The sequence below is a fragment of the Eucalyptus grandis genome, chromosome 6, assembly GCF_016545825.1.
Source record: "Eucalyptus grandis isolate ANBG69807.140 chromosome 6, ASM1654582v1, whole genome shotgun sequence".
NCBI lineage: Eukaryota > Viridiplantae > Streptophyta > Magnoliopsida > Myrtales > Myrtaceae > Eucalyptus > Eucalyptus grandis.
Genome location: NC_052617.1, coordinates 42,472,199 through 42,497,375, shown reverse-complemented (window position 1 = coordinate 42,497,375; position 25,177 = coordinate 42,472,199). Strand labels below are relative to the sequence as shown.

General features: G+C 42.3%; 3 protein-coding genes and 1 long non-coding RNA gene across 11 annotated transcripts; 3 read left to right on the top strand and 1 right to left on the bottom strand.

Moving 5' to 3' along the window:
- Window positions 1–433: 433 nt before the first annotated feature.
- LOC104449959 lies at window positions 434–2,869 on the top strand. The gene is made up of 4 exons (XR_005552122.1): window positions 434–794; window positions 936–1,015; window positions 1,125–1,197; window positions 1,363–2,869. It is a non-coding gene; the product is annotated as an uncharacterized LOC104449959 (long non-coding RNA).
- A 1,792-nt stretch (window positions 2,870–4,661) lies between these two features.
- On the top strand, window positions 4,662–5,724 carry LOC104449958 (PRA1 family protein F2). Its single transcript, XM_010064303.3, has one exon. It carries the CDS (start codon window positions 4,789–4,791, stop codon window positions 5,356–5,358), a length of 570 nt encoding a protein of 189 aa, XP_010062605.2. The 5' UTR covers window positions 4,662–4,788; the 3' UTR covers window positions 5,359–5,724.
- Window positions 5,725–8,863: 3,139 nt separating this feature from the next.
- On the top strand, window positions 8,864–12,155 carry LOC104449957 (protein WHI4). The gene is made up of 10 exons (XM_010064302.2): window positions 8,864–9,214; window positions 9,675–9,737; window positions 9,992–10,073; window positions 10,180–10,257; window positions 10,422–10,500; window positions 10,651–10,693; window positions 11,169–11,275; window positions 11,399–11,468; window positions 11,675–11,757; window positions 11,857–12,155. The coding sequence occupies exons 1-10, from the start codon at window positions 8,999–9,001 to the stop codon at window positions 11,885–11,887; spliced, it is 852 nt and encodes a 283-aa protein (XP_010062604.2). The 5' UTR covers window positions 8,864–8,998; the 3' UTR covers window positions 11,888–12,155.
- Window positions 12,156–13,483: 1,328 nt separating this feature from the next.
- LOC104449956 (inactive protein kinase SELMODRAFT_444075) lies at window positions 13,484–19,922 on the bottom strand. Of its 8 annotated transcripts, none has more exons than XM_010064301.3 (10): window positions 19,807–19,922; window positions 17,315–18,404; window positions 16,669–16,823; window positions 16,490–16,584; window positions 15,316–16,358; window positions 14,972–15,132; window positions 14,719–14,795; window positions 14,488–14,635; window positions 14,193–14,342; window positions 13,484–13,941 (listed from the first exon to the last, which is right to left on the bottom strand). In XM_010064301.3, the coding sequence occupies exons 2-10, from the start codon at window positions 17,496–17,498 to the stop codon at window positions 13,741–13,743; spliced, it is 2,214 nt and encodes a 737-aa protein (XP_010062603.2). In that variant the 5' UTR covers window positions 17,499–18,404; window positions 19,807–19,922; the 3' UTR covers window positions 13,484–13,740. The 8 variants fall into 8 exon arrangements, with proteins under 8 accessions (XP_010062603.2, XP_010062602.2, XP_010062599.2 ...); XM_010064300.3 differs by lacking the exon at window positions 19,807–19,922 and adding an exon at window positions 19,611–19,758; XM_010064297.2 differs by lacking the exon at window positions 19,807–19,922 and adding an exon at window positions 19,285–19,502.
- Window positions 19,923–25,177: the final 5,255 nt, after the last annotated feature.

The following is a 25,177-nucleotide window of genomic DNA, read 5'->3' as shown; positions in this document are numbered from 1 at the left end:
GGTACACCATTAAAAATCTTAAATTGATATTCATATAACATATCTACTATCCTTTAATTTTTATTAAATTTTTCCATCAAATTGTTAAGTTGATAGTTAACGGATACATCAATTTGGGATATTATTTTTGGTTTGTTCCATTTTATGGTTCTTTTTTAGATTTTTCAAACGAACTTTTAATGTCATTGTAGTGCACTATGGCAAAAGCGAAAATCACAAGAAATTGATCGAAGGTAAATATCACAAATATACCAAAATTTTTAGTTTATAATAAATTTGTAATAGATGTATAGTTTGAGGTTTTTAATGGTCAAAAATTAATTTTAAATAAACTTATAACAACAAATATACAATTTGAGATTTTTTATGGTATTAACTCTATTTATGTTGAACAAAAATCTGTAATCTCTCTCCCCATAGGAGCTGCCAGGGCTTTGAGTAGAAGGAGCTTTCGCTTGTTCCGTAAATAATGAATGGTGGAGCTTCCGGCGGTGCCCGTGAAGGATATGTGCCTCCGCCGGAATTCCTGGAAGATGCGCAAGAAGCTCTGGTTGATCTCGATGCTTCCGGCTCCACTGAACTTTGGCTCATTCAGTGGCCTAGAAAGATGGTACCATGACCGCTCGCTGTCCTTGGCCTCTGTTTTCCTCTGACGAAATAAAGAACAATGCCGGATAGTACATGGCTTGTCTAGTCTTCTCGCGTCAAAATTGGATTTTGCTCTTCCGAGATTTTTATGTTGCGGGTTATGGGGGCTAGGAGATACCATCCAGCTCTATTTTCAGCTAGATGGCGTACGTCCGCACTATTTCGCAGTTTATTTACAGAAAGTGATTACCGTTCTTGCTTAAAAATTCCATCTTGAACGTTTTGGATTAGCATCTTGGCATGGATGATGTATGATTCTGGCGATACCCTTTTCTGGTCTAATGCAGGCTCCTAATTTTGATGGCCAAGAACTCCCAACTCAAACTCGATCACGACGGGAACTAGGGGACTTTTGAGGATTTTTCTGGTAATTGTTAATCCTTTTCATAGACGAACAAATTTTCTTATGCTTAGTAGGATTATATTAATGGCGTAACTTGCTTAGCTGTCTTGATGTGTTTTGCCCTATGTTGAAGGCAAGGAATGCGATTTGGTTAGTTCTGCTGCTCTAAAGCCCAGTACAACAGTTTTCACGTCCTCTTCCTCAGGGTATGCGTTACTACTCAATTTGATGCAGTTTATCATTTTTTCAGAGTTTTTCGGATGTGCCTTGAGTAGAATAGTCAAGCGCCTTACGTTTATGTTAATGTGTTGTGTGAATTATACTCTAATAGGGAAGTACATTTCCTTCTCATGTTCATCTATCATGCGCAGTGGGCTGTGTCATACTTGATATGTTCTAAGGCAAATCAGCAAAAGTGGCTTCCTCTGATATTTGCTCTTCGATAATTTGCTGATGCAAGTCACCAATCAACTTCCAGAAACAGAAGGCGTGAAAATGAAAAAAGAAACTACTTTGTGGAGCTAAACTCCAGTGATAATTCTTCCATCAATTGCAATGAGTGTGTTGGCCAATTTGCAGAGCCAGGAGTCGAGGCGCAACAATTTATCTGAAATCCAGATCAGTTTAGGCTAGCAGCAAGCAGTCTATTACCTGAGACATCTACTACCAATTTATTATAACCTAGGCACTCTTCAGTCGTAGTATCAATTGCTTCCATATTGTTCTTGTCTTGTTTTTTGGTCACACTGGTTTCTTATTATTCATGTTTGATTTGATAGACAAACTTTACTACATCTGCTTAAAGCGCACAGTATCGATTGAGGCTACATGGTTGGAACTGGATTGAATGTCCCTTTCACACTTCTTTTGCCTGCTTAGCCATGCACTTCACTTGATACTTTCTTAAATATTGCATATTATGTTGTCTCTGCATTCTTTTATTCTATGACCTCCGGTGCCTGCGTTTGCTGATATCTGGTTGCATTGTGTACGCGTTATGATTTACTGGGTGGAGATTTTTTTTATTTAATATCATTAATTTGAGCAGCTGTTTTTCCAAGTTTAGTACTCAGATTGGGATGAATGTTCTCTCCACCGGCATTATTAAGTTTAGCTGGTCTGCATTCAGTTGTAGTTCGCTTTGCTTCTTAAAGATAATGCTTCCTATTTTTAACAGTTGGGAAGATTTCAAGGAGAGTCTCCCTGGTCTACTATTAAGATCCTAGTAAGCGCAAGAAACTCGCTTCTGATGATTTAAAATCGTTGCATCAGGAACCATTCGGAACGTCAGTTACAGATGCCTTCTGTCAATTTTCCTGTGTGACAACAAACAGCAAATGGAGAGGTTCACGTTCATCCAGAGGAGCGGTCGGCAGGAAAGCGGTGTAGCTGATGCTGAAGAGCCATCGAAAACTTACAAGGAGACATCCTCGTGAGTCCACTGCTTACTCGGGTTTGGGGAATAGTATTCGAGACTCAGGGCATGGTCATGGCAGGGCAACAACATCTGCAGGATTCTCGGAGAATTCTCGATATCACGGTTCAGCTGCTTCATCTCAAGCGATGGAGCATTCTGTCAAGAAATCGAAGGACGGTGTTTTCTTGCCGAGCATAACTTCTGAATTGGAGCAAGGGGTTATGTTCATTGACATATGTTGTTGTTTTTTTTTTTTTTTTTTTAAGTTGCCGCTTCCTAGAGTTCATTAGATCTTTTAATGATGGAGTCTTTCCTTAAGCCAGGGCTTGGGAAGGCAATCACGGAGATTAGACCTTTCACCAACCCATGTCGTTCTTGTTGTTGGTGACCCGCTGTTAATTTCTTCGACTACCGCCAAGTCATGAAATTTTAAACTCGATATTTTTTACTGAAATTTTTTGCAAAGGAAATATGAATTGTGCAAGTCTTCTTTTCTTTTTCGGGTGCACATAGTTACATAAGAAACATGTTATTAAAATCGACCCTAAGTTGGGACATCGGCCGCAAGATAAATACCAAATTCGTCCTGTGCCTGTCTCACAATCCTATTCAAACTGTAACGGATGGGGTAGGTAGCTTATAAGACCCAACCCACTACTCTTATGGGGTACATTTGCTTGATGATTTGTCAAGCCCCAAAAAATCAGCTTATAAGGGAAGATTGAAGCACTTCGAGAGATAAATAAAAAGGGTAAACAATATATTCACAGGTGGGTTATATTCTTTTGTGCTCGTCGACAATGCAAAAGGACATTGACGATAAAAAATAATGTAAATCCACTTGCGCCAAGATTCGATGCTTACCGAGCCAGATTGAAACGGCAGCGGCATGACAAGATAGAAACCATATCAAGTTACGAAACGAAGGGGAAAGGTACGAGAGCGTAGAGCCAACGAAGGAAGGGGCCCGAAGCTGGATTCCATCGATCGTCCAATCTCCAGACATATCCATTTCCAGAGTATATAGTGGGAGTCGGCATCACCGAATCGCACCATTCATCGAAAAAACATCCGTGCCCCAGCTCGCTCGCAAGCAGCTAGCGCCCTACGTTCCAAGCGCTAACAATCTACCGAAGCGAGAGAAGGATCTTTTCGCAGTCTTGTCGATGGAAAAAGCCCGAAATCATCACTTCCCATGTGTCTCCAAGGGCCAAGGGACGAGCAGAAGCGGGTTGTAATTTCAGTACTCACCACATGCAATGATGGGCAAAGGGCGGACCTTCGATGGGGGCATTTCCCCCTTCTCGTTTTCGCAACTAAAAGCAGAGAGCGCGATCATCGATCCCTCTAGCCCCTCGAACTGGGTACTTTGGGGGGCGGTTTGGAACAGGTGTAAAGGCGTTCTCCCTTTTTTCCCCCCTTGACCTTTTCCTTTTAGCTTTTCACAATCATTGATGCCAAAGAGCTCCATCCATAGAGGCGTGTCTGTTAGTCTAAGCCTAGATCCTAGTTTCCCAAATTCCTCAAGTGCTGTGCTTAAAAATTGATCTTCAAAGTGTGATGGAGGCGAAATGAACTATTGAAATTTCTCGGAATTGCCTGGTGACGATGCAATTAGCATTGATGCATCCATCCATGGAAATGGGTTGCATATGAAATGAGAAGTTTTAATATTTCACACGATGAAATTATAGGCCGACTTTCGTTAGCGTGATAGTGCAATTTGGCTCCGAGATAACTTTATTTGTCTTTGCCTTCTATTTTTCTTTCCACACTAATCAGGACACAAGCATAGAAGGCACGATCACTTCATAATTTTTATGAAAAGATTGAAATTCGGATCTTAAATTCCTTGAATAATTCGCATGGAGCTTGTAAGGTTTGTAGTTTTGAACAAATGACCTTTAATTCATGAATTGGAAATCTATCGGCATTGCAACCGACATTACCAACTCAGAGATTAAATTCATTTACCCTAACAATCAATACACATCATCACTGGATAATTTTTACCGAAAGAAGCAAACTTCCTCTGTTGATCGCGATACATTTCATGTCCCCGTACAAGGCAATCGAATCCCAAAATTTATCTAAATTACTACCGTGGATTCCATTAACTCCGTCCAATTCGTACCAATTTCCTTAATTGAACCATCCCAATTACCACAAAAAGGGGGAAAAGTAGACGTGGGGGTTGGGGGCGCACTTGGAGCCCATGCACCTCACCCCCACCATATAAACCCCCCACGCCCATTGACCACCCCCCACGTTCTCTCCCCTAATCCTGCACTCTTCCCCCCAATCCTCTTCCTCCGTCTACTCCAATCTCCGATCAATCACCGGCGAATCGCGAAAAAACCCTAGCCCAGTCCACACGAAAATGACCACGTACGGCACAATCCCGGCCTCCTCCTCCTCCACGCCGGCGGCCAACCTCGAGTACATCGCCCGCGCCAAGGAGCGGATCAGGTCCGGCCTCGCCGAGCGCCGCCCCTGGAAGCTCATGTTCGACTTCCGCGCCCTCCGGTTCCCCGCCAACTTCCCCGACGCCCTGTCCAGAGTGCGGACCAACCTCTCCTTCTTCCGCACCAACTACGCCATGGTCTTCCTCCTCATCCTCTTCCTCAGCCTCCTCTGGCACCCGATCTCGCTCATCGTCTTCATCGTCATGATGGCCGCGTGGCTCTTCCTCTACTTCCTCCGGGACGAGCCCCTCGTGGTGTTCGGCCGCACGATCGACGACCGCGTGATCCTGGCCGTGATGTCGGTGCTCACGATCGTGTTCCTGCTGCTGACGCACGCGACGGTGAACATCCTGGTGGCGATCCTGATCGGGGCCGTCGTGGTGGTGCTGCACGCGGCGATGAGGAAGACGGACGACCTGTCCGGCGACGAGGAAGCCGCGGGGACGCGTGGGCTGATGGGGAGCGTCGGATCGCCATCTTCGTGACCCTTTGGACTGTTTGTTGTGACTCGAATTTTTTCGTTTTTTTCTTCTTTTATTTTATTTTTTCACACCGATTCGCCTCTTTTTATTTGTAATTTTTATTTATTTCCCGATTGGAGTGGCTTCGTGTTTTGTACGACAGAGGTTCGATTAGGAAAAGGTGTTCGTCTTCCTCGGATTCTACGATTTTAGTTATGTTTGCGTGGGAAGTTTGGGAGTTGGATGAACAAAATGTTGGCAATTTCAGATTTTGTGTGTGTAAGTTTAGGCACTCTGTATACACCTCTCGAATTAGATGCGCAACGTTGGTGTGTTTGTGTGCGATGCATTTCAATAAACGAGACGGCCCAAATTCGGGATCCGAGGGGACTTGAGCATGGCGGTCTATCTTCTCGTGACATAGTTTAAGCCGCATTGGCAATTGATCCCTTTTGATGACTCAATTGAAAAATAATATAGATGGTTCTTGAACTTAATTTCCATGTATAATATAATCCTTGGATATGTATTTTTTATACTCTTATCAATTTAATCCTTAAATATATGAATATGTTCAAAGTCGCGTCTAAATTTCAATTAATAAAATAGCAGCATAGAGCATTTTCATATAATTCAAAACTACATTGAATATGTAATAAAAATTGAACGGCTATATTTGACAAACTGAAAGTTCGAAGACTAAATTGTGCATATATTTAAGTTTCGGATCATTTTCAAATAATTAAAATCTTGGAGATCATATATATATATATATATAGGAATAAAATTTATGGATAATTTATCTCATTATCTCTAAACGAATCGATGTGGATTGATTGCATCATTCTTGTAATTTAATTTCTGGCAACTTCCTGGGAGGGAGAGAGCGGATGGAGGAGCCCACTGCCTGAGATGCAATAGCGTCGTGCACGATCAAGAAAGGGCCGATCCAAGTGGCATCCGATTTCTCCGGTGATGATTTATTGAGAAAGGGGCCCCTTTAGGCACACGTGGACGCAAACCATCCACCAACTTAACCTAAACAATTTTATCGGTACCACTACCAATACATAATTGATCTCTCTTTCTCTTGACTGATTCGTCCTTGTCGAGGAGAAGAGGTGAGCTGTTGAGCTAGGACCTCCATAATTTGATGGACTATATAACTTTTTTGGGAAATACAATTGATTTAAAAAAGAAGAAGCTTTTGAACCCTTTATTTTGCTGAGAATTTGAAACTGTTGCAATCTTACGTGATGCAAAGCACCCAAAAATCCTAAAATTATTGTAATTGTGTCAATTCGGTAATAATTTATTTATTTTTTTGGCAAATTTAGTTTTAACATTTTATAACTATGTCAATTCAGTTTATCCTGTTAAATTTGGCCACTCGATATTGACATAAATGTCAACTAATGCCAATTGTTCAGCAAATGTTGATACAGTACATCTTTTATTTTTTTTTCTTTTCTTTTCCAAGTGTTCTTCTTCCATTATTGTTCTTCTTCCCCCAATAATGGTCGGCAAGTGATGTGGCTCCAACAAGACTCACCAACTCTTAGGCAAGTGGTGGCAAAGCCTTCAAAGATGGCCAGCAAGGGTTGTAGCCCTCATCAGTGGCCTTGCCCATAACTAGGGCGTGGCCTAGGTGCTAACAACGAGGTAACTTCATTAGATCTGGGCAAAGGCCAGCCTCACCAAGGCCATGGCAACCTTCACCCATGCTTCTTGTTCTCTCCTCCTCAATGTCACTGACGAGCTCACTTCTACTTTGGGGGTGAGCTCTTCTCATGTAGATGGCTCTCGATTGGAGCTGATGCATTGGTTATGGAAAAAAATCACAATGCCATCGCGATCTTAATTACCTACCTTAATCACACCTCCCCCGGAGCAAAAAGGAGCTCATCAACAACGTGGAGGAAAAGGAGAGGAGGGGTTTGGGTGAAGGTCGCCATGGCCCTACTAGTTGCGAGTGAGGCCGCCATTGCCCACAGCAAGGCCATGGCCTCACCATGAGGACCACCACCCTCACCAGCCAATGTAAGGGGAAGAAGAAGAACAACAGAGGAAGAAAAAGAAAAAAGAATAATAAATAATTATTAAAAAAAATCATCATGTCTTCGCCAAATGGCTGATGTGAGTTGGCCAAATTTAGCAAAATGGATTAAAATTGGCATAATTGTAAAAAGTTTAAGGATAAATTAGTCAAAAAAAAGTTTAAAATTGAATTAATATAATTGCAATGGGTAATTAGTTTTATATGAATATTAATTCGCTGGAGCATATCTAATTTTTATAGTAATTTTGTAAAGCTAAAAGTCTTCTTCTTTTACCCTTTTTATCTTTCTCTCTAAATGGATTAGAGGAAAAACCGATGAAGTTGAGCTTATATATTGAATGAAAACGAAGCATCGTGGATCTTATATTCGACGGAAGAGAAAACAAAGCCTAAATCGAATACCGTTTGAACATTTTAGAGGAGTAAAAAAAAGTATCATTTAAATGAAGAAGTATTTAATCTAATATCATAATTTTCTCGAGAGACTCAACAAATTGTTTAATTAGGTTCTTTTTCTTGGAAATATCGTTTAAATGAAGAAGTATTTAACCTAATATAATAATTTTCTCGAGAGGCTCAACAAATTGTCTAATTGGGTTCTTTTTCTTGAGTCTTTAGCTTTCAATGTTAAGAATGGATAGAATGCATAGGGATTCTACATGATTAATTGTAAAAGAAACAAAAATAGTTTTCTTTAGTTGAAAAAAAAAAGAAAAAAAATAGAATACATTTTGACTAATTGGATAAGGGGCTATTTGTTTGGTTTTTATTTATACTTTCCGGAACACAATTTTTGTTCTTTTATTATAGGAAAAAGAATAAGAATAGAAACGCATTTATTTATACCCTTATTCCTCAGGATAAAAATAAGAACAAGAAACTCTTGTTCCCGAGAACACTTTCGAAAAACGATTTTTCTCTTTCTTATTTTTTCCTTCTCTTTCTTTTCTTCTTCTTCTTTTTTCTTTGGCTAGTCGCCATTCTTGGCCATAGCCAGCGACCGACTATCGAGGGCCGACGACCTCACCAAAATGTCATCGACCCTCGGTAAGGCCGAGCTTGCCCGGCCACCAACGAGGCTCGACCTCTCTAAATTTGGGCGAGCTCAAGCTCGCCCAAATCCGGTGAGCCTCGTTGTGGCTAGGCGAGGCCGCCGACCCTCGTTGGCCGGTCGTCGATCATGGCCGAGATCGGCGACCGGCCCGAAGGAAGAAAAAGAAAAAAATTAAAAATTAAAAGGAAAATTATATAAGTTTATTAAACATGTTTATGTCCTTCTTCTATTTTAAAAACATAAATTTTATGTAGTTATCAAATGCGTTCTTCTGTTAAAAAATGATTCCCTTCAACAAAAATAATTTTTTCTATTTCTGTTTTTTGAAATATTTTTTTAACAGAAACGGTACCAATTGCTTCCTAATCTGCCCAAATATATATATTATCCTCCACTGCAATTATTCCGGTGGAAAAGGAAAAAAATTAGAGAGAAAACGAAAACTCTTGGGGAGCTCTTACTTCACCGGAACCTCGCCGCTCCTTTCCTCCTCTCCAAAACCCCTCGCCGCCGCCGACGGAGCTCCTGGGCCACGCTGTCTCACGGCCGGAATGTCGCACCAGCCGTACGATCCCTACTACCCGGCAGTCGCGCCTCCGATGCAGGACTACGGCGCGGGCTTCGCCGGCGGGGAAAAGGGGCTGATCAACACGCTCTTCGTCTCCGGACTCCCCGACGACGTGAAGGCGCGCGAGATTCATAACCTCTTCCGCCGTCGCCCGGGTTTCGACTCCTGCCAGCTCAAGTACACCGGCCGTGGTAATCAGGTTGGTTTCAACTGCCTATTTAATCCTCGAGGAAAAATTTCATTCCTTCATTTTCTGGCGCGACCGTTCGGGGATAGGAGATGGGGGGGTGGAGATGTCTTTAAATGGATGTTTCGTTAGTGGGTATCCTTTGTTTCTTGAGATGATTTTGTGTGATTGTCTTATGGAATGAGGATGGATGAGATAAAATGCACAGTGAGTGTTTGTGTTAATTCAGCTTCTAGTTCACAATCACCGCCCTCTAATTCGATTTCGAGACTTGCCAGTTTGGTCATTTAGTGATGGAAGATGAAAAAGTGAGTTCATTCACATACCCGATATATAAGGTGTAGTTGCTAATTTGCTTTGTGTTGGTTTTGTACATTTATGTTTTGGGAAATCAGATTAGGGAGGAGAATGCACTCTATTGGAGTAATTTGCTATTTTTATACCGCAGCTAATATTTGCTCTTTCCATGCAGGTGGTTGCTTTTGCTACATTTTTCAACCATCAATCAGCTATAGCAGCATTGCATGCCTTAAATGTGAGTGCCATTTTCATTTGTTGGGTATTTTTGTACTTGGCAACCTCCAATGGATGGATGGCTATATTTGCTGACCTCACGTTAAATAATGCAATTTCCAATTACCACTTGTCTTTTGTGAGTATGTTAGAGTAATGATTAGCTCATATTGGATTATCTTGCTGAAAACTGCTGTCAGTCTTGCTGTCTGTTTAGAATTCAGATTGTTTGATTCCTTGTGTTCATAGTGCAATTCATTTGGATGATGCATATAGGGCGTCAAATTCGATCCCCAAAGTGGATCCAGTTTGCATATAGAGCTAGCCAGATCCAACTCAAGGCGAAAACGTAAACCAGGTGAGCTTTTGTGTGTCGCATTTTGTTTCTTGAATATGGTTTGCTGTTTTTGCTACCTTTCATTGTGGGTCATCTATCGTGTTGTTATTTCTTTTTGTCTGGACAGGTAGCGGACCTTATGTTGTTATAGATAATAGAAGTAATGAGGCATCAGATGCACGAGAACCTTCAAGTAATGATGATGGTAATTTGCCCCTTTAATTTCTTGTTTCCATGTCTCTTTTGCTCCAGGCTGTCTTTTTTTGTCCTTAACATGTAACCATGTTTCCCAATGGGATGTGGAGGTTCTACTGCTGGAGCTTGATTCTATTGCTCACAAGATTATCCTGTATATGCTTGTCTGTTCAGGAGACTCTGAATCAGAGGATCCTTCCAAGGATGATAATCATGAATCCGGCAATGAGGATGATTCAGAGACTGCAAAAAGGTTGGAAGTGCTCAAGCATCGCAGTAATTGCCTTTAACATGTTGATCTTTTAATTTTTTGTTTTAGGATCTAGCTATCACCAGACATGTTCATTTTGTTGCCTTTTGTATCTCCGTTGTTAAGTCTGGCTTTCTTTCTGGTAACCTACAGTGGTGAGACAACAGGTGCTGATGGCACTGCAGCGGTCGAGAATGTAAGTGAAAGCATCTGTCTAATCATGCACATTTTCTTTGCTAAGTGGCGACTCTCTTTTTCCTTTGTCATATGTTCTGGTTTTCTTTGGATTTAAATATGAAACATGGGACCCATTTTATGTGATGACTTTCTTTGCGAAGTTAAATTTCTCTGATCCTTTTTTTTTTTTGCCTTCAAGAAAGTTGTTTGCTTAAATCAAATCAAGGTGTGGAGGTTTATGTCTTTCAACTGGTGCTATAATTGTTCAGTGATCAGATATGAGAGTTGTAGTCATAGCAATTAATCACGATTTGAGTTGCAAATTTCCAGTTCACTGTTGAGCATTTAATCTCAGCTGTGGGGTTTTCAATTTTGGTTCTTTTAGATAAGCTTAATTAAATGATCTAGCTCATCTAGATCTCATTCGTTCGCCAGTAATGCTTTTTCCTTGATATTTATGATTTTGACTGGCCTCCCCGGTTTATGCATTGCAGCTGTCAGAGAAGCCTGTGGATGGGAATGTCAATCCATGTTCGACTTTGTTTATAGCGAACCTGGGTCCAAATTGCACGGAGGAAGAACTGACACAGGCGCTCTCCCAGTAAGTTACTGTATCCCCTCTTGATTGATTTTCGCTTTTGGATTTTATGATATCTGCAGTTCTCTGGATAGTTGCAGTATCCATCTTGTTGCTTTTGTCATAGACCCATTTCTTTGGTGTCAGATATGCTGGATTCAAGATGGTTAAAATACGTGGCCGAAGCGGAATGCCTGTTGCGTTTGCTGATTTTGAGGTATCATGTATAGAATCTTTTTGAGTGATAACTACATGATCAGTTGAAGCATGCTTTTCCACAGCATAGACATATAGCTAGAAATCACAAGCTTATGAGGCACTTCTATTGCTCTTTCCTTTCATTTCCCTGGAACGACTGAATATTTGGTACCCAAGAAGGACGTTTAATATCAGATCTCACCCTGCTCTTCATATTACTGGCAGGAAATCGAGCAAGCTAGCAAGGCCATGGAGGAGCTTCAGGGTAGCCAGTTAGCATCATCGGACCGTGGTGGCATGAACATAGAGTAACTCAGCTTCACATTCTTTCGATTTTCCTGTTCACTCAATTGTGCATTTCCCAGTAGCACTGTGACTGAACCGTGGCTTATGAATTCCTTTTCTAGGTATGCGAGGTCCAAAATGAGGAAGCATTAGAAATCAGGGAAGAGGATGACAAAGCTTCTCGATTCGTCAAAATTCAGCCAAATGATGCATGAAGCACAACTGAAAGTTTTGCTGTGATTTTTTTTTTTTTTTTAATATGGTTTTATGGCTGTAATATCTTTTGGCGTTTCCAGTATGATAGAATCATTTTCTGTTTACTACCTTCCTTTAGTCAACACTATTGTACCATAACCATTTTGATATTTCTTACCTTTGTTTTTGTTTGGTAAAATGTTTTCCTCCGTCTTATAACTTAAAAGGGGCGAAGGCGATGCTTATTGGAGCCTCCATACTGAAAACCATCGTTCTATCTCATGATACAGCGGTCCGTGAATTGTTCAAAGCAGCTTCCTGGGGAGGAAACTAACGTTGGCTGGTTACATTACTCCGAAATGAAATGAAAATCCGCCATATGAACAAACTTTGTAAAGGCTTGAAAGCGGTAGGACTAGAAGGCCGATCTTTTCAATTCGCTTTGGTTGATTTCGTGTAAGTTTAAATCATTTTGTCATATGAGACTCTGCAAGAAGAAGAATTTTGATGATTATGCAGAACGCGAATTTCATGAATGGTGACACAACATCGGCAGCGGTGCCTGGGCTTTCGGGCAGATTGTAGGCGACGTCAGGCCTCATCACCTTGGGCTTTGCTCAAGGCTGGTGTTCTACTTGATTTAGACTTTCAACTTTCTCGAGATTAGCATTTGGCTGAAAGTTACTCCAAAAGATTTGTTAAATACCTCAATATTTTCCCAAAGGGTGTTCGAGACCGAAAGTCAATCGAAAAAGTTAAATCAAATACGCCCTGAATTTATTTGTCACAATGTCAAAATGCACCAGTCAGAGGCAAACCATGAATCTAGTCCATCAGGGGTCACATTTGTTTTGCATATTGCTCAGGGCAGGCATAAAAAACAGAGAACAAAACGAAACGAATTGAATGGAATTTGAATCTCCTGTCGTGCAAGGACACCTCTGGCCGAACGGTCAGCATGGCCCTGCCCCACTTGAACAGAGAGATGGCAAAGACGAAATCAAACGAATTGAATCCAGGGGGACTCGCTGACAGCATTTTCAATTTCTGCGACAGCCCCTCGCATTTAATATGGTCAGAGGCCTAAATTGTCTCCTCCTGCAGATTAAAAAACGATTAGAGAAAAAGATTATTGGGGTGAACCAGGCGGCATTAAGCTGCCCACGCAATAAATGCCTGGCACGTCCTGTTCGCGTCGTGAAACTCCCGAGCCATTGCTTTGTCGTTGTCGGTACAAGGACTTCGCAATGAATGGCCTGCACGTCCCGGTCCGTTTTTCGGAACTCACAGTTCTTTTGTCTTTGTTGGGAAACACCACCGCCCCCGCCCCCACCCCCTTCTCTCTCTCAGTTGAATCTCAGTTGTCCCCATTTTTAAATGTTCGAATTTCTACTTTGGACTACAAAGCCGAATCCAAGAAGCACCCAATGCATGTCCGCTTGCCGTTTTCCTTCGTCTGTCTGCTCCTCGAGGTAAGACAAAATTCATATATTTAGCACCAGAGCACTGATCAGCCCTCAGTGGCCAACACACAGAGAGAGAGAGAGAGAGAGAGAGAGAGATGCATTCTTGATTTAACCATTTAACTATAATATATGACATACTTCCAAACTTTCACATCTTAGCATTCACTATTCAAAGAATTACACTAGCATGCTATTCCCTACTCTCCTTAAGCACTGTACACAACCAAAATTTTTTAGATAGACCCAAAAAATTATGCAAAATGGCAAATAACTCTTGCCATATAGAACTGGATGAGCCTCTCCTCACATCTCATCTTCACATGATATCCTCCTGGCCATCTCCCGCTACTTGATAGAGAGCCTCCGTGTTTTGTGGCTCAGCTTCCCGCTAAATGCTTCAGTTGCTTCGTTCAGTAAGGAACCGCTGTGATAATGCTGTGGCTGCTGCTCTGCCCAAAGTCGTCCGCTCCGGCTTCCTGCATCAGACCCTGGAGTTGACATGTAATTGATGTCGACAAGCATATCGCCTTCAAGAATGCGCAGCACCTTCTCCCATAGAAGAGACATAAAACCATTAGTTTGAATGACTAACCACCCATACTATATTATTATCCACAGAAAATCTAAGCATTTGTTCCTGAAACCCTTCTCAGAATTTGAAGATTCCATAGAATTCAGGCTAACTTCTGTTACGAATTCTCAAGTGCTTAATTCTTAAGATTCCATACTAATTCCACTCAAGTTCTGAATGCTGTAAGCTTGTTTTCTGTCTATCTTTTCTGATGGATTTTCCATACCTGTGACATGCGAGGCCTAGAATGAGGATCGCGCCGTATGCATAGCGATGCAGCATGGAGCATGCAGCAAACCTCGTCCTCGGAATAGTGATTTTCCAGTCGTGGATCTATCAGCTGATCCATTGCAAATTCTTCCAACAGTGGACGAGCCTGGTGAATAGTTATACATAAGTTATGAGCAGAACATGGAAAATTACCAATGAAGAGAGCACAATATCATGTGAAGTGATAATTTCGCATCAGATTCGTTTGAAAGACACTGGACATCTAAAATCACTATTTTTCGGAGTCATACCCACTCAGTTAAAAATTGCTGACCCTTGGGCCGATCAACGTCCACAGCTCTTCTCCCAGTAACAAGCTCCACCAACACCACCCCGAATGAATATACATCAGCTTTCTCTGTGATTTGTCCACTTTGAGCATATTCTGGAGCTAGATATCTATAAATGAAAGTAGGTTGAATAAATTTTCCAATCTCGCAGATGTCTAGAAAATAAAGCAACTGTTAATGTCAATTACACACCCAAAGGTCCCAATTACTCTTGTTTCAACACCAGTGCGTCCATCAGGCTGCCACCGAGCAAGGCCAAAATCCCCTACCTTGTGAAAGAACCAATCGGTCAAGCATCAACACACCACATCCTCAAATTATAAGTACTATATCCAGAAATTAAGAGCTAGAATATTCTCCGGAAGATCGCATATGGAAAGGCCCATAGCTTCAACGACAAAGGTGAAAACATCAATAAATCCAGAATAATAGATCATGACTGTACCAGTGGTTCAAAATCATGAGTTATGAGGATGTTATTGGGACGCATGTCACGATGGACAATACAACCCACTCTGCACTCTTCATGAAGATATCGCAAACCTCGAGCAGCTCCAACAGCAATCTTTTGCCGTGCCGACCATTCTAATGTCTCTTGATGACATCCTGAAACAGCAAAATTGTCGATTAGTTACATAAGACAAGTTGAGAATATCAACCTCTTGACAGTTCATTATTCCAGTCAACAAACAGGTGAACAAGGGGTTAATGCCAATGTAAAGCTAAGAAATAACAACTTCCATTTCGACATTTCTTTTAGCCATCCACTGCAATAGTAAAGAGAATTACCATATAGATGTGAATCCAGGGAACCGTTGCAGATATACTCATACACCAGTAATCTTCTTTTGTCCTCTATACAGAACCCAATCAGCATGACAACGTTTCGGTGCTGAGCACAGCTCAGGACTTCAACCTCCGAGCAGAACTCGTGGTCACCCTGAGAACTAGCCAATTTGTGTTGCTTGACAGCAACTATCTGACCATCTGGAAGTACCCCTCTATGAACAGATCCAAAACCACCTTCAGCCAAGAAATTAGCCCGTGAAAAACCGCCAGTTGCAAGCTCTAGCTCAGCATAGCTGAACCATCTTGGGGGTTTTCCAAAAACAGGAGATTTATTTTGACATATTGAGCACAATGGAGGGGGGCCACTGGGCTTATTTCTGGACAGTGAGATTGCTCCTCTCAAATTTCCACCTATGTCCATATTATCCCTGTAGTCTGGCAGTTGAATCAGATCATCTTCATTGCTTCTAGCAAACTTACTTGGCATATCCTTGGTCATTAATGCCTGCACTGTGTCATTAGCTCTCTGAAAATTCTGTCCAAAATGAACAGAATCGTGACAATTAGAATTAAGTAATTCTGCCATCAATGGTTGAAATCTCCAGCTCGTTGAAGCTAGAGATAAATTTTCATTGTCTGAGTCTGAGCTACTACATTCATCAACATCCCTGGTTTCCTTCACTACAGAAGGGGCATTCTTTTTTATGTCTGCATTCACGTATTGAATGAGACAGGGTGAAGTTCCAGGGTCAGAGCTTGACACTGATGAAGCTCCAGCTTCAGTAGAAGTGAATGGTGTCCCTAACTCTGGACTACTGGTTGGAGTGACAACTGGCCCACGGACAGAATTCGTGGCTTCATGCTGAATTTTGCGATGTTTATCAGATGCTTCATCCAGTTCAGATGGCGGGGGTTGAGCTTCAATCTCCTTCTTCGGCGATCCCGTCAAATTCAAGCGAAGAACTTTCGCCTGAGACCGTTTCATTACAACAATGTTGCATTGCAGCTCTTCCATGCATCGTTTTTCCTCAGGTTTTAACTGTCTGTTAAAAGTAAGCAAGAATAGACCAAACAAAGGTATGTCAAGACTAATGGGACCACCTGCATCAGTAATCTTGTATTCAAAACCTCCCAAATTTTTCTATTTCTTTTAACAGGGAAAATAGATGATTACTTGTCCAACACAACCCAACTTGCATGAGCTTTCTTTGCCTCTGCAGCCACTGCTCCGCACGGCGAGCCAGAGACAATTCTTATCTTAACATTTATCTGTGCAAAAGAGGTGGGAGGCGTTATGTGATGAGAAGAAAACAGAAAAACACCATAAAACAAATTTCATCAATGAGTATTGACCTTATTTGGGTCGTACACATCATGAAGCTGAAGGATCATTTGGGAGCAAGAATCAGTTATGTCAATCTTCTGCTCCGTACTTGAACCTAAATGGGACTTCCGATGGCCACTGGCACAGTCCCCTGCAAACCTTGGGAAACCCCATAACTTTCTTCCTGGAAAATTTGTAATGGAATCGCTGTTAGGTAGTATGGTTATGACAGGATTTGTGTGGAAACAATGAACGCAGTGGTTGAATTTAGTAAGACAAAAATCAGCAGGCAGAAAATATTTGGGGAGAAAATCTCAATCTCATAACGCTGAAAAATCGGGATATACATTGTTCCAGGAATTAAAACCAAGTGATACATGACAATGAAGAAATTCAGACAAGTTGCATCCGTCAACATTCATTAGCACAAAGTACCCTCTCAAATCATCCTTAGCAGGTAGAGAGTCTTAAGAGATACAAAAGCAGAGCTAGAAAAAAGGTCAAAACAATGTCCTTTAGAGCAATATTTCTGTGGCTGAAGTAGGCCAACAAGCTCAAGTAGAAAAATGCACCATCCAATTTTATCAACCATTAAGAGCCTGAAGAAAAGTTCACATGATACAACTGAACAACAGAAAGGAGGGATGATTGCATCATGACATAACAGAAACTTACCTGAACTTTGGGAAGAAACCACAACCAGCAGGGTAATGCAATCCCCAGGTTGAACGACATGAGTCAAAGCCCACACGAGAGCTGTCTTCGGAATCTCCTTCGAGGCCTTAACAGCAACCACCACCTTCTCAGCAACATCACCGTTGCCCTTTTCCAGCTTCCCTCTCTTCTGTTCTCTACTCATTGCCAAATAAAATCTCAGTTGTCTTCTGCGACAGAGTTGCTCACTTCCCAAACCAAAATTGCACCTTAATAAGCTCGAAAAGCACGTATTAGAGGACAAGGGAAAAACTTCCACATTGGACGCGTCTGATCCAGCGTTTCTTGTTCGGCAAATCAAGCTTGGAGCAACCAATCAAACCCTTATCATTATTGATCTGCCCCCACCACGGCGAGATTCGGCGACATGTACCACCGGAAGGAAAAAAACTATTCCACTAGAAAACAGCAGTTCTTGGAATGACAAGACCCTTTTCACCGGTTGACAAGAAACCCTCCAGAATAACGGAAAAGCCAACTCGATGGACAATAAAAAAATGAACTAACGTGGAAGAACCCCCTTGCTCCAGAAGGTGAAAATCGAGCACGAATATTCCCAAAGTGGAAACCGATGAGCTGGGAAACGCAGAATTACGGATACCCTTTTCGGTCCTGGTCTTGGCAGAGAAAGGGACGAAATCCTCAAGCTCAATAAGCACTCATCCGGTGTAAGCTTCTCCTTTCGCTGGCACCCAGTTGTGCAGGCATGTGTTTTGAGAGAAAAAGAAGCAAAATAACACGCTGCGGAGTTAAAACTTGAAGGTAGATAAAGGACACATGTGACGCCGCTTCCAGCCCTTCAAATCACTCATCAGCAGACACAGGGGAAAAGAAACAGTTGAAAGAGAAACGGCAAGGCGCGAGATGAGGGATCGGATCCAGAACCCAGCTCAAGAGAAGCGTCCTCTTCCGATAGAGTCCAAGCACAAGCCCCCTCGCCTGCTAAAATCTGTGTCCGGGGACAGCCTCCATCATATCAAAATCTCCATGTGAGGCCAAAGGGGACGATCAAATCACGGACTGGACGAGAAAGAGATCAAAAGCACCGCACCTGCAGAGAGGGCGAGACGTTAAAGACTAAATTTTGAAAAAGGAAACCGAACGCAAAAAGAAAGCTTCACGAGACTTTATGAAGTTTTGAATGTTTGCTTTTTGTTCGGACTCTCCTCATCTCAAAGCGCCAAAATACAGAATCTTTATCTACTCCGCCACTTTAAGAAACTAGAGAGACAACCTAAGTGGGATTTTTCTTTCCCTTTTTTGCTTGTTTCTGGGCCTCGAATTTTTCTCATCAAAGCAAGAAAAACATCGAACTGCACAAAATGAATGCATCTACATCTAACCAAAGATGACCGTCCAAACCCGAAGCGCCATTACTGAAATCACGTGGAAAACCCCCCCGCCTCGCTCCACCGCTCCAACCGAAATCAGCTCAAGAATCTCCAACCCCCATCCCTAAAAAAGAAAAATCGCATTCGCTTTCATCGTACCATTTTTCTTTCTTTTCTCTTTGCTTTTTCCGGTATCGATAACTCCCGGGGAACAGTGCTCACGTTCGATCAGGATCGCCCCCCGCAACGAAACGCCAAAATGGGAACCGAGACGTTACGAAGGAAAATGACTTCGAGAAAAGAAAGAAAAGTGAAGAAAGAAAGAAAGAGAGAAAGAAAGAAAGAAGGAATGAGACTTGAAAGCGAGAGAAGAGCGCGAAAAAGTCGAAGCCCAAAAACCTCTCCCCCGCACCCTCACCCTCCCTTTTCTCTCTCTCTCTCTCTAGGGTTTCGGCTTCGTCGTCAACGACCAGGCCACCGCCACCGCCTCCCACGTCTCTCAATCGTATAGCGATATGACTCCAAAACAGGGTGTCCTGTAGCGACCGCAGCCTATCCGCTTCTGCGCAACGCAAAGCAAGCAAGCAAAGCCTCGCTCACCCCAAGAGCCACCCAGAGCGATCGATCAATCACGAATCAGCCCCGTTGTCCGTGAACCAGATGGCGGAGAAGACAGCACGAACTTCAGCGTTAATGGCGACACATGCAATCCCAATCCCCCCAACCCCATCAACTCGAATTAAAAACCTGGAATTAAAACCAATTACGCGAAGTAATGCGTGCCCATCTCTCTCTCTCTCTCTCTCTCTCTCCCGCGTCCTCTTCCCCCCCTTTTTTTAATTCCCTCCTCGCGAATAAACAATAGGAAGAGAAACGAAGAGAACTTCACGCGAGGGAAGCTCGCGAAATGCTTCACCAATCACGACCTCGATCGATGAAACCAAAGACCTCCCCGTAATCCGGCCTACGGAAGTCGAGCTAGCGCGACGAGCACGAACGACCCGACCGCGGCGCGGGTCTTTCGAAGAGGCGTACTTCTTCTCGCTCGTTCGGACGAAAGTAATGTAGCATGGCATGCGGGACGTTCGGACGGTCGTGCGAACGAAGGATTAAAAACGTTACCTCAATTTTCATGAATACGGAGAATGAACCGAGGGAGCGAGAGGGACCATTGTAGGGTAAAAAAATCACTTGTTCTCCGCACCGTGCCGGATCGTCGCCGTGGATTTTACCGGGTCCCGGAAATGCCCCTCGGGTCGGGTGTAAATTTCGAGAGCGGATGAGGCGAGGTGATTATTAGTGATTACGGTGCGGGTCGGATTTTCTTGGTTTTTTATACAGTCGCTGAAAACGAGGGGAGGTAGAGTGTGGGGGAAGCAATTGTTTTTGATATTTGAATCGGGCCGTGGCGCTAACTTTAGGGGAGAAAAGTGAAGGTTTGGCTTTGCCCCCCCGGTGATTATTTTAAAGGCCTTTCGAGAATAAGACATGCATAAAGATCGGGATTCGTTGCACATTTCCATGTTTCCTGCCTAGAGATGATTGTCGAGATATTTAGATCGATAGTTGCCCCTTTTTTTTCTAAAGTGACAGCAAGAGTGCAATTCAAATCTCATTCAAACAATGGATTGTCATCGGATACGTTGAGTGTTTTTACACGTGTATTTGTTTGATGGGCAATGTGCACGGTATCTAGATAGCTATATAACTAGATTTTATTTACGTGTCGATTGGCTAGCGATAAAATGCGAATTAATTTTTGCAGGCTTGTGAAAATCTTTCGATTTGCAAGAGATTTCTCTATACCTTTGTATATCCTAGCAATGGAACCACTAGCGTTCTCAAGATGTATAGCAAATAATCCATTTTATTCGTTATCCATCTAGTAGCTCAGAAGCACAAACTTATAGGCTCAGCAACCTAAAGGCCTCTAAAAATAAACTTGGACCTACATATCACAATCTTTGGACCCCTTGATATCGTTAAATATTTTTGGTTTTTGAATTCGCAAGAATATGTTTGCTTCAAAAGAGCAGAGGTTTTGAAACTGTATTTGATAATACAATTATCATATGTAAAAATAAACGGTTAAATTATCCTATGTACAAACAGTATTAGTTCTCTAAATCATTCTCGCAAGTCATTACATATTAAGATCTATAAGTATAGTCCTATCCAATATAAATACGCGGAACTCGTCAAAAGAGATCAAGCGAATAACCACCCAGATCGTCCATTTTAATTTAGCGATCAACAATTTATTTTTCTTGACATTGATGCGACTAACACGTGCATCACTTCTAGGCTTTAACTATGGCAATTAATGGGCACGGCGCAAGAGCCCTGACGAGTGCGGAGATTTATTAAAACGAGAGAGGAAGATTCCGATGGTTATAATTCCAAGTGGTTTTAAGTGAAATAATGTCGAAATCCGATGCGGCACGCGGCCGACAAATTGGATGACCATGTCTTGGTCTCCGAGTCTGAAACGAGTAATTTAACTTTAGCACCGGCACACCAATTCTTCCTCAGTTTGCATTAGGCATCTCAATCGTACGGCATCCTCGAATTATAATAAACTCGAAATCTCGTGAAGGTCCAATTATTATTTGATTTTCGAAAGATTTAGGTTCTGTTTGTCGACATTGCTCTCGAAGCGAGGATCGGTATTGGCAGAATCGGTGCACATGGCGATCGGCGATTGTGATAAAGCCCGTGATGGGGCAATCGTGTGGGTCTAAATCTCGTTTTACCGCTAGGGTAATTAAGAATTTATCTATATTTAAGTACTCATCGTTACCAATCCCTTTTGCACGCTACTGATGACTTGGGATTGAACATGTCTCAAAGTTCTCTCGATATCAAGTTCAATGGACTCGTCTTGCTTCTTGTTACATGTCGCCATGTGTTTGAGTGACCGATTGATGATTATTCCAAATCTTTCAAGTTTTTTATAATCTCTCGAATAACCGACCTATCATTTTAAAAATGTTATGTCATAGTGCATTTTGTCATATCTCACGCAGACACCATCGCACCTCCTAAACATTTTAAATGTGTTCAGTGAACAGCGACAAATTGTCATTTGATTCTTTAACAATCACTAATGATCCTCGAGGGTATTTGAAAAGTGCCACGTGGAATCTTTATTCTCCAATGAGACTCCAACCCTTGTCCCAGGTCCAACCTTTCAACGTTTCTGTAGCAAAAAATGAAGAGCAATTACTCTGAATAAAAAAAGTCACAAATTATATTTACTGTGATACAAATATAAAAAATATAAACTTGTCAATTATAAAACAAATACCCCGAAAAATCTAAACTAATGTGATGTGTATACTATTTATTTCAATTTTATTTATGATGCATTTGTCATAAAGTTTTTTACGAATATTAAAGTGGACATAGTTTGAATTATTTTGTTATTAACCTAAAAAATAAATGATCGGACCATATTTTCTCAGTAATATTAATATCGCTTAAAAAATTAATCCATCATTTGCAACGATCCATGCACGGACGAAGAAAAAAATCATTCGTATATTTTATTTTTTATATAACATTACGAGCGAACGGTTTTAAATGCATGCTTTTAAAACTATAGATATTTTTGCAAGGCGATCGCACCTTGGAACTCGGAAAAAGGAAAGGTCGGAAAAGAATGGTTCATGCACGGCACGGCGAGGAAGCATTGAAGTGACGACGGCCCCACGCTGCGGCCACAAATCCACGCTCACTAGTAGACGGTAGCCGCGCCGTCCCGTCGGCTGGGACCCGCACGCTCCCGCGCGGGCTACCCCGCCGGATCCGACGTGTCGTTACCTCTCCTCCACCCCGTAAAACGTCAACTCAGCAACTAACGTAGGACGAGGAATCGAATCAGTGTGTACGGACCGATCCGTCCCGGACGAACGCCAACGGGCGTTAAATATTGAATTCATCTGATGCGGTGGTACTCATTTTGTAAACGTTTTTTGCATGTCAGCTAATCTCGAGCGTAGTCTTCGTGGAGGAATCCTCTACCTGGGGCGTCGACATCCATGTGATGAAAGATTGGGAGCCGAAAGCTGCTCGTTGTGTTTTAATGAAATCTTGAACGAAACTTCCTAGCATCCTTCGTTCACAGAATATTTCTATGTCGCTTTCCTGAGTTGGGAAGATTGCCTCCGTTGTTACCATCAAATCATAGTCTTTTCATCATTTTTTTATTTGTGCTGTCGATGACATCCGGTCGCAACTAGTATTCAATAGGTTATTCAAGTGACGAGTGTGTACATATATGTCTCTCGCTTGAAATATAAAGTTGAATCAGAGCTGCTTTGTTGATATTAAATAATAATAAAAATCTATATGAACTTCCTCAACGATTATGTTATTTGAAGGTACGTTCAACTCTTATATAAATAAATAAAAAAATCCTCACTTTCATTTTCAGTTATTGATTCGATGCCCATTTTCGAATTTTATGTAAACAAAACTCCAAAGAACTCCCAACAAATTCTGAACACCCGAATTACAGAAAGAAAAAAAAAATCGCAGAACGACGAGCTCTTCCATTTCTAACGTTATCCCTTTCGGTGGCCATTACACACCTTTTCAGCCTATCAATCGGGACGAAAAATCACCACAAATCATCTCCAGTATGTCGACGCCTGGAGAGCGTACGACGGGCCGAGCTGTCCCGTCGCGTCGCGTCGCAGAAAATTTAATCGACCCGCGACTTGGGGGATTGGAGTGTTCCTGGGGACGGCGACATCACGACGGCGCTTCCGCCGAACGGCGTGCTGGCTTTTGGCGCCACGTACGGCGGCTCTCGTCCCGCAGCTTTCCCACCCCGCCCACCGAAGCTCGCATCAACCACGTGGTCGAACCCCGGAAGGCCGCCTCGGGGGACAGGCGGGGGAAGCGTCGATGGCGATTATCGAAACCGTAAAGAAAAGTTTTCTCTCCTCTTTTTCTTCTTTTCTTTTTTTTTATGGATCTCGATGAAAAAGAATCTCGAAGTTCAATTGGCACCGTCGTCAATCAGACGCATTGAAGGAGCCATGAACATGAGCACGTTAGCGGGCTCCACCCGAACGTAACATCCGACGAGCAAGAAGGCACTGTGGGGATCGAGATCGGTCGAGCGGGGCAGTGGTGGGGGAGGGATCGGGGCCATCGATGGACAGCGGGGGAAGGGGGGAGATTTGAATGAAATCTGACAGCTCCACTTGCCCCACAGCCCCCACACAGCTTATCGATCGACCCCCATATGCTTAACATTGGAAGAACCCACGTTCGCTTTCGCTTCGTTAATCCCCACGTCGATCTAGAAAAAAAGGGTGCACCGAAATCATAAATCTTTGGAAAAATGGCATAAAAAGTCTTATCAACTTTGATTAGATGTGCACTATGATTCTCGAGCTTTTAATTTGTTCGATATTATTTATAAATTTTAATGAAATAGACAATGTTCAAGGAAATGGCTATATTAAACATTTTCATATAATCGATGAACTATACTAAACATGTATAATAAAATTCAGAAATTACATTGAATAAATTAAGAGTTTAGCGATTACATTGCATATTGAATTAAAGTTTATGGACTATATTGCATGAAGCAAAAGTTATTGGACGGTATTGCATATCAATCCAAAAAATATGAATTACATTGAATAAGTTATAATTTTATAGATTATATTATATATTTGATTAAATTTCTATATATTATTTTTGTTGTTATCTTTAGATCTTTTGATTTTTCCAGCACGAAATTCAAATGGGCGGATCGATTCCTTCCTCTTTGGTACGAGCCGAGTGTTTTCTTTTCTTTTCAGCCTCAAATTATGCGATTGTCCTAACTCGAAGTCCGGTCATTCGAAGGGCGGGCACGCGGGTCCAAAGCGAGTTTTTGTCTTTCAGCGCAGATTGGAAGGGGGGACAGGCGCTAATACGGACTGCATAGGGAAATGGACCTGGACCCTCGAGCTCGTAAGTTAGCACCAACATGAGTTTTAGCCTGTCTTGGCCACGGGGCATGGCCTATGCGTAGTAGCCCTCGACATTATTGTCGGAAAAGGGAGGGGAAGGGGGAGAGAGAGAGAGAGAGAGAGAGAAGCACATGCAGCCGATTCAACTGGGGTATTCGGGGACCATCTGCGAACTGAAGCTTATGTATGGTCCCGAAATGAGGTGGGGATATCGTACCCGACGGCTAGAAACGCTTGGGACTTCTCGTACATCCTCGTCCTAGCTTCATCATTTAGCTTCACCGCCTTTCCGATAGCTCATCGGCCGAAGCTAGTCCTCGAAACGTCCTCATATTGATCACGCCGGCACGGGAGTTCTGAGCGTGGACCCCTTAAAAAATTCAGTTGAAGTCGAGTTACAGCATGCGAGGATACGCACGACACGTGAGGTCATTTAACGCGAGGTAAAGCATGCGAGACGATTTAAATGAGAGCCAAAACACGAGCCCATCCCCTTATCTACGAGTCAACGGGCGATG

Coding starts and splice junctions, on each gene's coding strand:
- LOC104449956 (XM_010064301.3), bottom strand. CDS start 17,498: ATGAGTAGAGAACAGAAGAGAGGGAAGCTGGAAAAGGGCAACGGTGAT. Junction 16,585..16,668: donor ATGTGTACGACCCAAATAAG/GTCAATACTCAT, acceptor TCTTTTGCACAG/ATAAATGTTAAGATAAGAAT. Junction 14,796..14,971: donor CTCATGATTTTGAACCACTG/GTACAGTCATGA, acceptor TTCTTTCACAAG/GTAGGGGATTTTGGCCTTGC.
- LOC104449957 (XM_010064302.2), top strand. CDS start 8,999: ATGTCGCACCAGCCGTACGATCCCTACTACCCGGCAGTCGCGCCTCCG. Junction 11,469..11,674: donor TTGCGTTTGCTGATTTTGAG/GTATCATGTATA, acceptor TATTACTGGCAG/GAAATCGAGCAAGCTAGCAA. Junction 11,758..11,856: donor CGTGGTGGCATGAACATAGA/GTAACTCAGCTT, acceptor TTCCTTTTCTAG/GTATGCGAGGTCCAAAATGA.
- LOC104449958 (XM_010064303.3), top strand. CDS start 4,789: ATGACCACGTACGGCACAATCCCGGCCTCCTCCTCCTCCACGCCGGCG.